At 44.2% G+C, this 12,426-nt stretch overlaps 1 protein-coding gene across 2 annotated transcripts in view; it reads right to left on the reverse strand.

Moving 5' to 3' along the window:
* GFRA1 (GDNF family receptor alpha 1) overlaps window positions 1-12,426 on the reverse strand; it is a 214,722-nt gene that overhangs the window by 151,521 nt on the left and 50,775 nt on the right. Inside the window, exon 5 of one of the 2 annotated variants that reach the window (XM_040486567.1) lies at window positions 846-860. The exons of the other annotated variant lie outside the window; for it this stretch is intronic. Coding sequence (XP_040342501.1) covers window positions 846-860 — 15 coding nt within the window. The remainder of the gene's footprint in view (window positions 1-845; window positions 861-12,426) is intronic. 2 annotated transcript variants of the gene reach the window in all.

A 12,426-nucleotide genomic window follows, 5' to 3' on the forward strand; every position in this document is an offset into this window, starting at 1 on the left:
ATTGCCCAGCTTGAGTATAGTTATGCCCTGCCGATCCTACCGGGTGGTTTCAGACTGTGATCTAAAAAAAAGGGTGGGGGGGAAGAGGTGGCTTCCCCTTAACGTGTGTCTGGCAGGTACAACAAGGCCGTGCCCACGAGCCTCCCTCTGCACCCCAGAGCACAGGGGCTGTGCATCCTCAGTGAGGACTAAAACACGCAACCAGAAGACGCAGTTAGACTTCCCATCTCCAACTCCTCAGAACACATGACCTTGGCTGGCAAAACAGATAAGACACTCTATGCCCTCGCCTGGCTCCATCTCTGTCACAGGCACAGTTGGAGGGGTTTCCAGGGACACCTGGGTTGAAGGTGTCATGCCATGATCTTACCTACACCTCCTCTCAGGACAGGGACACATTTCTTTAGCAAAGAAACCTCCACATGGAACTGGCATCTGAAGCCCTGCCCAAGCAGCAGGTGGCCCTGATGCAAGAGCCCTGAGGGACAGGGATCTTCCATCTGAACCCCCCAGAGACACCTGCTCCTCACCAGCCCCACGCGTCCCAAGCCTACCCGTTCCCTTACAGAGACCCGGCCATGACTCTCCCCAGTGTTCCTGGCCAAACTGCCCAGCCCCCACCCTACCTCCAAGTATGGTCCGGAGGCAGAAGCTGGACAGCAGAGGCCCAGAGAGGCTGATGGCACTTCAGGCCACCTGAAGCTATCATCCTCAGGTGCCTCCTAAAGCCCCCGTGATGAGTCCACAGAGAATGCGAAGCCCCACAACCCTCTGCCCACGGAGGACACCCTTGTTCCCAAACAATCACAGCCAGTGGCAAAGCAGGCAGGCGACAGTGAACTTACCTTGCTGGAAAATATCTGCCAGGAGGGTGAAAAACCAAGGGAAGAGAGGGGGGAGAGAGAGAGAGAGAGAGAGAGAGAGAGAGAGAGGAGAAAAAATATTAATAATGATATTGCAAATGACAATGATGATAATCACAGCTAACATATGTTGACTTTGCTGGGCACTCTTTGTACAATATTTCCCTTAACTCAGAGGCAGTGGTTAAGAGCCCGGGCTCTGGAATGAAACTCTTGGATTTAAATCCTGGCTCAACCCTTAACTAACTCTGTGGCTTACATTTCCTAAACCACAAATAGACAGGGGTACTGGAAAGATCAAACAAATTACGTCCTCTGTTTTAAGAGCTTACATCAGTGACCAGCACGTAGTAAACGTAGAGAATTTGGTGGTTATTATTAAAATTAATATTATTATTTTTCACAACCACCTTTTAGAGTAGGTTGTATTCTCATCCTTATTCAGCAGATTGGGGAAAGCGAGACCATAGAAACTCATCCAAGGCCACAGAGGAGGAAACAATCGGCTGGGGATTGGACCCAAATGTCTGATTCCAAAACCCCATCTTTTCACCCACTACCAAGTGCTTGCCTGGTTTACAAGTAACACAAAAACAACACCACACAAGAGAAAAAACAGAGGAAGGCTCTACAAGTATACTAAGGTTCCCTATTTAAATCAAAGAGAAAGACATTTGTATGAATTCTCCATATGTAACTCACGACTAATAATGCCACATCTTCCTATTATCCTAGGTCAAAGTCTCTTAAAAGGTGAAAAACTGTGACTTTATTTTTTTTCAACAATTACTTGAGAGGCCATATAGCAAGGACTTTGTCTGGTACTGGAAAACATACAGGTAACAAAAAGCATAAACAAACAGTCACTAATGTCCCTCTACTGGTAACCACTGGCACGCCTTCTACCTTACATTTGTTTCTTCCTGTTTTTAATCTTCATAGAAATGCACTCACACCGTCTGCCTTTTGCTCCACAGTGACTGTGGGAATCATCCACGCTCCACACAGCATATCACTCATTCTCACTGCTATATACTATTCCACTGTGTGATTATATCCTAAGTTATTTTCCCTTTGTAATGTTGATGGATTGTTTTCAGTGTTTGACAATTAGGAATTGTGATGAATATCTTTGTACATGTCTTTTGGTGAACATTTATGCATACGCCAGGTCCTTTCTGATATCTTTTTAAAAAAAAAAATGTTTTAATGTTTGAGAGAGAGAGAGAGAGAGAGAGAGAGAGAGAGCGAGCGCGGGGCAGGGCAGAGAAAGAGGCAGACACAGAATCTGAAGCAGGCTCCAGGCTCTGACCTGTCAGCACTGAGCCCGACACAGGGCTTAAACCCACAAACCACGAGATCATGATCTGAGCCGAAGTCGGACACTCAAACGATTGAGCCACTCAGGTGCCCCTTTTCTGACGTCTCATATGTGCATTCAGGCTCATTCTGTTCTCAACGTCTCAGATGTGGATTCAGGCTCATTCTGTTCTCAACTGCCTCCCAATCACCCCAAAAGTTCTCTCATCTGTTCATATTTCTCATTCAGTAACTTAAGGTCGAATACAGTGCTGGTAGGAACACAGCAGCACCCAGACATGAGCCCACTCCTGCCCTGCTTAATGGGGTGGTAGGCAGGTACAAAACTTCTGGAAGATAGCTTGACGATATGTAAGAAAATGTTAAATATATAGTCCTTGACCTGATAGTACCACTTCCAGGAATTTAATCTAATGAAATAAGTAAAGGTACAAAATGAGTCTATAAGGACGTTTATCACAGCATTGTGTATACTGGCAAAGCAATGATTTTTGCCTATTTATCTACAGGGAATCAAACCAAAAATAATTTATCCCACAAAATGGATTATGGTGCAACCATTGAAAATCTTTATTTAAAGACTTTGATTACTGTTGGATGAAAAAAATCAGCCAGCAACAGGGAACACGTGTCCCGAAACCACTTACGAATGCGTACGCAAGCATGTGCGAGCGTTTATCTCCAGGAAGAAAGACCGTCATGGAAATGTTTGTCTTCGGGTGATGGGATCTGGGGTCACTTTTTGAAATCCTATGTAAGCATTTCTGTACGACTTTAATTTGTAACGCGGACCATGCCTTATGTCCATAATCCGAATTTTAAAACTTTATTTTCATACTGGAAACTAAGTAAGAACTGGACCATCAACATCTACATCTGCTGCCAGGAGCTGCACATCAGCTCCTACGAGGTCACAGAGAGTGGAGAGCCCATAAAAGGTGCAGATGGGATGCACACCTGAGTGGATTAAACAGACCACGAGGAGGGGAATACCTGTGGGAACGGTGTTCATTCCGCTGGCGTAGCTGTGACCCTCGCGAAGGGTGTCGTTCACACACAATACACACACTCCCAAGGGCACACGCAGGCTGTGGCACAGCTATTGCAGGTCGCAGGCTCCCAGGACCCAGGCAATTGGCTGAAACACCACCCTATCCCTCACGCTCACGAAAGCTAATTGGGATGTAAATGGGCATATCGGTGCCATTCCAGGACAACTTCGACTCTGCCCTAACTTATATACACTATCTGTTATTTCCTAACCTCCGCCATTCATCATTGGTACAAGTTCCGATACGGCAGTGGAAGGACGGCACTCACCCGCCATGCCTCAACATTGTCCGGAGACTGTGAGAAGGACCATGCGCAGCTCCCTAAATATACCCATCACATGCATCTGTTGCCTGGAACACGCAGTCCATACCACCCACACTCGGACCAGCCTGCACACCTGGAGTGGCTCTCCTCCTCAGCCTTCAAATGTCACAGCCACTGTGAAGTCTCTCAGTGCCTATCCCCACAGAGAGGGAAGTCTCTGTTCCCACCTCTCTGCTCCTAGAGTAAATTGTGCACTTTGCAATTATAGCTCATCTTACAGTTCGTTATTTATATAGCCCACAAGCTCCCGAGGACAAGAGTCATGGGTCTTAATCACCTTTGTGGATCCTCAATGACTGGCATGGTATGAGCCCACACAGGAGGGAAGGAAAAAGGGCTGGTGTGTCTTAGCACTCATCTGGTCCAACCCCTTAATTTGCAGAGGAGGAAACTGAGTCCCAGAGAAGGAGATATTTCCCAAGGTCACACAAGGCACTAAAGATTCAGCCAGGACTACATGAGATTCATTTAACCTTAATGAAGCACAAAAGCTCATCCCTATTATTAGCAAAGTACAAATTAGAGATTTATCATTCTCCTCTAATGAATGCAGACAAAAATTTCCAACCTTGAAAATATCAGTGAAATAAGATTAGTCTTTTAAACACGGATCCAGTCTCGACATCCGTCCCCGATCCTCAACCTCCTATCCATGGCTTTTGACAGGGAGCACTTCCTTTGAAATTCAGTAGTGATTTGAATCACTGGAAAGTATCAGTGGGCAGGGAGGGAGGAAATTCAGGCAGGGATTTAGTGACCTTATTCCTTCCCGTTTCATTGTATATTTCACGCTTTAGCAGACAAACCTGCATAGAGTACTACTCATATCCTCTATTCCAAGAAACACTCTTGAATTTTGTATAAGCTATTTAAAATTAAAAAAAAAAAAAACCTTTTTCAGCTTCATTTACATTTTGCACGTTTTTATTCAAAGGTAAATTTTAATAAACACCAGTATAAATATTGCAACAATTTTGCACATGAGTTATCTTGTAATTTACACTCTAAATTTATGTCTTTTGTAGTCTGTGGCATAAATCATTCCGCTCTTGGCATTAGTTAGCTCTTTGCTCTGTATAATAATGGCTTGGGTACCTTCTTTAAAGTTTCACTTGTCTAGACTGAAACAGCCATCCAGGCTCAGGCTCCAATGATTCACGGGCAGATGAACAGAAAGTAAGTGAGAAGACTGTAAATCCTGTGCTGTTTGGCCACATTTTACCTCCCCCAAATTCTGGACCTCAGAGGGTATTAGCTACAGGAATACTCTAACCACCTTCATGTCCATCATCCCTAATCCCCAAGCCATAGGGACTAGTCACTTACAAAACTCAAAAGGCCCTCACATTTGAGTGACATATTCTCCTTTTAGTGTAACCAATCGCTCAGAATTATTTGGGAGTCAATCACTTACACACTCTGCACTTGAAGTTCCTTGCTGATGAGCTGGAGATATTTTAACACCCACGCCCTGGTGTTGGACAGGTTCAGTGGGATAATTTACAGAAACAGCTGCCGTTAAGAATCACTCTGAGAGTGAGACTCAGTGCCATCCTTCCTGCCTTCCCAGGAATGGGAAATCACACAAGCACGGGGCTGGGAGTCACCAACACCCACCCAGCCACGGTCAGGTTGAGCCCAAAGGACGCTAGGGACACTTGTGCAGAGGAAATAAACTCCTTCAGACAAAGCTCTGCTCACACTCACTTCCCTCAATCAGTCACAGGAACAAAGAAAGCCTGTTCTCCAGCCCCAGCCCCACCCCCACCCCCCGGAGCCATTCTGGTCCTATAGATAGAAGAAAGGCCATGTGGAAGATGGCGACTCAGATGTGGGGAGAAGAAAATCAAAAGGAGCTCATATTTGTCTTTCTTAGCTTGATGCCCAGTTTCTTCCGTTAGGAATGAGCATCAAGGGTACTTGTCCCCCTCCCCCACAGTCACTGAGAGAATTCACACCCTAGAGTTCTTTAATGCACTGAGTCCTCCAGAGACAGGGGCCATAAAAAGACTGGATTACTTATTATTATTAATAAGTTATGGCAATTAGACTGGGTGATTCCTAAGCGTTGCTGATTAAAAACTTTCTTGAGTGCCTACTCATCCACATGGCTAGTGTTTACCTCTATTAAAAATGATTTAACTACACTCTGGGTGAACCCCTCTCTTGCGCCTGGGTTAATAATTAGCAGTGCACAGAGCCACGCGGGTTAAGTGAGTTGGCTCTCCTTTATTTATCTATTGCTTTATTTTATGAGGAGAACTGGATGGCAGTCTCATTGCCCATTGAGCCTGCTAGGAATAATTTACTATTTCAATCCACAGTCCATGGAGATGGTTAGAGAAAACTTCACTATTATTACAACATCACACTCAGCCCACACCCCACGGCACTGAAGATATGCCAAACAGAGAAAGTGTGCCCGACTTCCACGAGACGGGGGGAGGTAAAGTTACCAGTTCTCAAACAATGTAATCATACTACTCTCTCAATTTTGCTTTCTTTTCTAGGTTAAATTATATATGAGGGGAGTTTAGTTTCTTGAAAATGCATGCACTTAACTCCCATTTAAGAAGTCTCACCTGGGGAGATAGCTGTCTTGTGAGTCCTCCTGTGGTTTGAGCTACAGAAAGAAAATTCTCTTTCAAGTACAAGTGCTTTTACAGTAAAGCACTGCAAATTTTACCGGGACCCAACTAACCAGGGGCAAAGGGAGAGACATAGAGAACAGCTGAAATGAACACTGCTTCCTCGAATGAGGTGAGGTATGCCATCAACCAAAATCAGTTTCAAGATCAGCTGAGCTCTCCCTTCGCCAGATTTCAAAAACCAGATTTCATATACGTCAATAGGAAGGGCAACTAGAATTCAGTCTCTACATTTCTATAAAGCTCTGTGAATCAAGAGAATGCTTTCTTTTCTTTGTTGAAAAGTGGGCCCACCAATGCCTCCTCTCTTGTCGAGTACCAGCACTCCAGAGTAGCTGTGCTGGACACTCACAAAGCTGAGGTCCAAAAATGGCAGGCGTGCTTCCCAAGGAGAGCTGAGTTAACTCCTTCTCTCCCAAATACAATCTAGTGTCATGTTACCGCATAACCATGGCCACCGGATCCCATGACCTAAGATGGGGTCCTGGCCCCTCGACCAGATGGAAACCAAGGAGGAAACCTCTCGCAGACTATGTTCTCATCTAGAAGACAGGGATGGGAGAGAGAAGCTTCTTCTCTCCCCTGCAGCTATCACGAGGATCAAGCTGGAATAATTTAAGCAAAACAGAGGACACGGACTTTAGCATCAAATAACACTAAGTTCAAATCCTTGCTAGTTCACCATCCTGGCCATCTTGGGCTAGCTATTTAAGCCCTCTCTCCGGGTCTTGGTCTCTTCATTTAGAAAACGGAGATAATAAAACTTTCTTTTAGAATTCAAAGGGACAACCCAGATACATGGAAAACAATTAGCACAGAGTAGCTGGTTTACGGTACACGTTCAATAAGTGAAAGTTAATGTTATTATAATAACAAGCAGTAGAACAGGATAGCAAAGAGCTCAGGTCTCGAAGTCAGAGCTGGTTCCACGTCTGACTGTGCGATCTTGGGAAAATTACTTTAACTTCCCCAAGCCTTGCATTTCTCATCAGCAACACGCAGATAATAACAATAGCTAATTTCTGTGCTACCTCATAAATTGCTATGGAGATTACATGAGTAATGCATATAAAAATGGACAATAAAAAAACAAAAAAAAATGGACAATAGCTGGTACTTAGAAATATTCCTATACATTGTAGGATTATTAGTCAACACACATATATTGATTGCTTACCATTTGAAAAGACTTTGTGACTTATATAGGACTGTAAAAGTATCAGAAGAGAAAAAAATCCATTAAAATAAAATGATCGTTTTAACTCCTTCTTGTCATGCAGCTATATGCCATTAAGAAACTCTGGAGCAATTCCCAAATACCACCTAATGAAGGAAGGATTTTTAATGTTTTATATCAGAGACCGAGATCCAGTAACATCCCGATGGGTTGTGATTAAAACCCAGAAATTACAGAAAGCCAGGCCTGGTCTTTCTTTATGGTGCCACTCACCCCTCTGATGTTGCCTAGCTCCTCTGGACCTGTCATTATTTCTCAAGGCCACGATGTAAAGGGCTCATGCAGCCCTGCCCTGGGCTTTCATCCATGCTTGAAGCCATGCTCCATGAGGCCCAGGGTTCCAAGAAGGTAGGGACTGCATGGGAGCAGCGGAATTGAGACCCACTCTGCCAGGGACAGTGGAGTTCTATGAAGAATTTGCCTTTAAAAAAATGGGGGGGGGGTTGCTGCTTTATTAAATAATTTTTTAAGTTTGAATACAATAAGCCACTTAAGCTCCTTCCTATCCAGGTGCAAGTCTGTGCTCTCCTGGAGCACAGCCAGAGCAAAGACTCCTCCAGAGCTCCTGGCTTGGCCTCAATGGCACCACACAGGAGCTGTGATTAGTTTTCTGTGTCTCCAAAGCCAGACAGCTCAGGCAGCCCTGTGGCCACACAGCCCATTTCCATGCTCCCCCGGTTTCCCCCAGGCACACTCAGGCGGCTCAAACTGAACGCAGCCCTGTGATTCTTGGTTATTAAGCACTAGCTGCAAGGCCTCACTCCTCAGTCTCCAGCCCTCGATGCCAAAAACTAGCCCATTCTTTCATGCAGGTGGGCCTTGTATCTCTCTCCCTCTTTCTTCTCCGTCTCACTCTGGATGCAGGCTAGGGAAAGTTCTATGGTTTTCCTTGCTCCTGGCCTCTCCTCACCTTGTATCATGTTGGGAATGAAGACCAATACTTAGCCCGTCATTGGCGTACCTCTGAAGGCACATGGCACTCAGTAAACGTCTTTTAGTATTTGTGAGTCAGAAAAGACATTTTTTAAAGCCCCGAAGTAGCTTCCTGCTACATTTTCTGAAGAATGTGCTACCGACATCAATCTTGGGCCGTGTGCCTGTAACACATCACCCTGCACTGACTTGGGGAAGGCAGTGCACTCAATGCAAGCTAGTAAGTCCCTAAGATTTTTATGACATGCTATCCTTAGTATATCTCATTCCTAGCACAGAGGGATAAAGCTCTTAACTACTGAAAGAACATAAAAAAATAGATTTAGGAATAATACTTTTTATGATTGCATTCTGTATACTGTGAAAGTTATGTTCAAATCTGCTAGTACTTTATGGTGCTGATAAAGTAGAACAGTATGGCTTCCCGGCTAACAGTGTATTTTATATCCATTTAAAATGTTTTCTCTTAAATTGAATTACTTTTTGAGTAATTATAATAAGACTAATCTGGGCTTAATGAATTCATGTACAAATACTTTAGACTGCATTATTAAAACCTCTATGATATGAAACTATATTAAACTCAATCCCTCTGGCAACCAATGTTTTTCTTTGAAAAGCATACATGACTTTCTCTGAATTCTTTTAAATCCGCTAACTGAGAAATCATAAGAAGCCACATTAAAAGCTCGAACAACAGAGTTTGATAAATAATATTGTTTGAATTTCCCTAAACTTACATCAAATTGAGTATTAATTGAGGGGGGGATCACAGAAAGTATTTTTTATTAAGCATCCACATATGCAAAGGGCTGAAGCATCAGTCCACCTTCCAGAAGAAATCAGTTTGGCTCTGATTAGCAATGCTATAAGACCATTATTGCTAAAAAAAAAAAAAAAAAAAAAAAAAAAAAAAAAAAAAAAAAAAAAATGAGCCTGCGGCAACCAAGCCTTATGTTCTAAAAAAGTCTCCAAACACAATAGTCTAAATATCTGGATTCCAGTTCACACTCGAGGCAAAACCACTCATCTTCTCTGGGATTCAGTTCCTCCAGCTACAAACCGGTTTGATCTCTGAGGTCCCTTCCAGTTCTAAAGCATGATGGTTTTAAGTTTAAAATTACACACATTATGTCAAATGGGCTCTTGTTGCATACTGCTTATTGGTCATCTTATCCACGCTAAATTACATTCACAGAAAAAAAAAAATTTCATTCCCTGCAATTCACATACATCCACAAACACATCCATAATACAGCTGGTGGTTTCAAATTTATCCCAAGATATTATCTCGGTAGAGCATTTTTCCCATTACAGATAAATTATAAACCATCTGAAATCTTTAAGGTTCTCATGCCTTCCTGAATCAATTTCTATGGCCCCCACCCAACATAAAAGATGCTCTTTCCAAGCCAACTGGGTAACTTCATCACCCATGCATTCCTCAGGCAGGTCTCCAAGCACCAGGCTTTACCTGGATTGGTTGCCCAGTTTTCTAAATTCAAACTAGATATTTATAGATGTCCAACAGGATAAGTCTCTCTCTTTGCCAGGTGATCATTACCAGGATAGACAACTTTAAAGTAAACATAAGACAATGGCCATCATCATTATTCTGATGGGTTGGCACAAATTACTATCAGGAGAGCTCCCAGGAGCCAGAGACAATTAAAGTCTGAGTTCAGAGAAGCCGCCCCCAACATCAAGCATTGCTGATTAGGATGATTTGGGAAGTAAATATGCTTCGGCAAATTGGCCCACGTCTTCAAGGAGGAGGTTCGGCCACACAATACACTCTGGCCCAACCTCAGTTTCAGGAGGTATAGGTTCTGGCCTGGCTCTACCATAATTCCTCTTCATAAATGTGGACAAGCCATTTAAGTGCTCTAGATCCCAAAGACGGTTTGACTGGAAAACTTCTGCCATCCTTTCCAGGTCTACAGTTGTATCTTGAACATTCCTGAAATCCTGCCTAGGGACTCTGCTATGCACCCCCAACCACCTGCACATCTCCTTGGTGCACTAATACATACCTGTCCTTTTCTCTCTCTTTCTCTGCAGCTAAGCTGAAAGCACCATGATGTTCTGTCCATTGAAGTCCCAAAATCCAAGGCAGAATATTAGAGTGTGGTAGACACATCTTAACGTTAACAATAACTGATATGTTTTCAGAGCCTTCAGTAGATCACCCACTATTTCAAGTTCTTTACACAGACTGCCTTAATCCTCTCAGTCACTCTAAAAGTTAGCTATCATTACTATTCTCATTTTGCATATAAAGAAACAGAGGCTCAGGGAGGTTAGCTAAAGTTACCGAAGGTCACGGGGAAGCAAGTGATCTGGGATTCAACCCAAGCAGTCTGGCTTCACAGCCCAACTCTTAACCACGGTGCTACACTGTGTCTTAATGAATGCCCCCAACTGTCCTTCTACACGAAGGACAACAGTTGAAGTACCTCATTCCCTCAAACACCCCCAGGGAGTTAACTTGAGCCCTATCCATAATACCTTTTCATATCTAAACTCCCCTATTTCCGGAACCCCAACCACATTTTTTTCTCTGCCTTTATCATCATATGGATTTGGAGTCCAATTGCAGAAACCACCTAGGTGAGCCCTGACTTTTTAAAAACTTTACAAATACTCTTTTTTGGAAAAAAAAAATGCAACTATCTCAGTAGGTTTATGGCAACAGCTAAGGTAAGATAAGGACACAGGGACAAGACGCAGAGCCAGATGAAAAGAGAAGAATTCCAAGAAGAGGTCAAGGGAAGGGAGGACAGTCCAACACAAGGACATACACCTGAGCTACAGAGACTTGTGCAGCTAATGCAGCTGTCATCCTTCCAGGATTCAGGAAGAGGAGGAAGTGGAGGTGGGGGGACAGAGGGAGAGTGGCAGGTGGGGGGGGGGAGCCAGTGCAAGCAGGACACATATGGGCTCTGGAGTCCCAGTGCCTGAGCTGTGACCCTGGCTCTGCCACCAACAAAGTTAGCTGCCCTCTTTAAGGCTCCGCATCACCATCCAATACAATGGGAATCACAGAAGCTTTTAGGAGGATTAAGGCACATCCATTCCCTAAAGTCTTTTTAAAAAAGTTTTTTTAATATTTATTTATTTTTGAGAGAGAGAGAGCATGAGCAGGGGAGGGACACAGCGAAAGGGAGACACAGAATCCGAAGCAGGTTCCAGGCTCTGAGCTGTCAGCACAGAGCCTGACGCGGGGCTCGAACTCACAAACCGTGAGATCATGACCTGAGCCGAAGTCCGACATTTAACCGACTGAACCACCCAGGTGGCCCTAGCCCCTAGAGCCTTAACACAGCACCCGGCACACAGAAGACACTTAGTAGAAGCAGGGAATAAAGGAATAAAATGTACTTGCTTGGATCTAAAAGCAAAAAGGCTACTCCCCATGGCCACCAGCCCCCTGGCATCGAATGATGCAGCTCAGGGGAACAATAGGAAAAAACATGTCCAGCAAAGGGGCATTCATTCTCTCCTAGTCGTACTCATTCCTGAGGAAGCAGGATCAATGTTTATTATGTGAGCAAACATTAAACCCTAAAGTATTGCCCCACACTCTCTATCACATAAATGCTAGTATTTTGCAGAGGGAGGTGGGAGCGAGTAATTAAATGTGCACTATAGGCACTCCATGAATCTTTCAGAACGCGGGTCTTTCTTCCGGAAAGCAGTACATTTGTTTAAAGTCACCCACTCACAGGCTCGGTGTAGATAACGTGGCTCCTCTCTCTTCATGGGCCCACGTCTTGGCCGCACATGGAGGGACCTCACACTGGGCTGGGCTCTTCTACAATAGAACCGGGCATTTCCGAGGGGCAGAGGACCCAGAGAGCTAAGGACATCTTTTAAGAAACCCCTACGGCTGTAAATTTTTATCCTTGTGAAGAAGAGCCGGCAAGCAGTAAATGTTGTTACCACACATCATACCCCACTGAGTAGCTTTTCAAAAGAAGGGGAGGGGCGCCTGGGTGGCACAGTCGGTTAAGCGTCCGACTTCAGCCAGGTCACGATCTCGTGGTCC

This window comes from Herpailurus yagouaroundi, unplaced genomic scaffold (assembly GCF_014898765.1).
Source record: "Herpailurus yagouaroundi ecotype Mexico unplaced genomic scaffold, PumYag 163, whole genome shotgun sequence".
In the NCBI taxonomy this organism is placed as follows: Eukaryota; Metazoa; Chordata; class Mammalia; order Carnivora; family Felidae; genus Herpailurus; species Herpailurus yagouaroundi.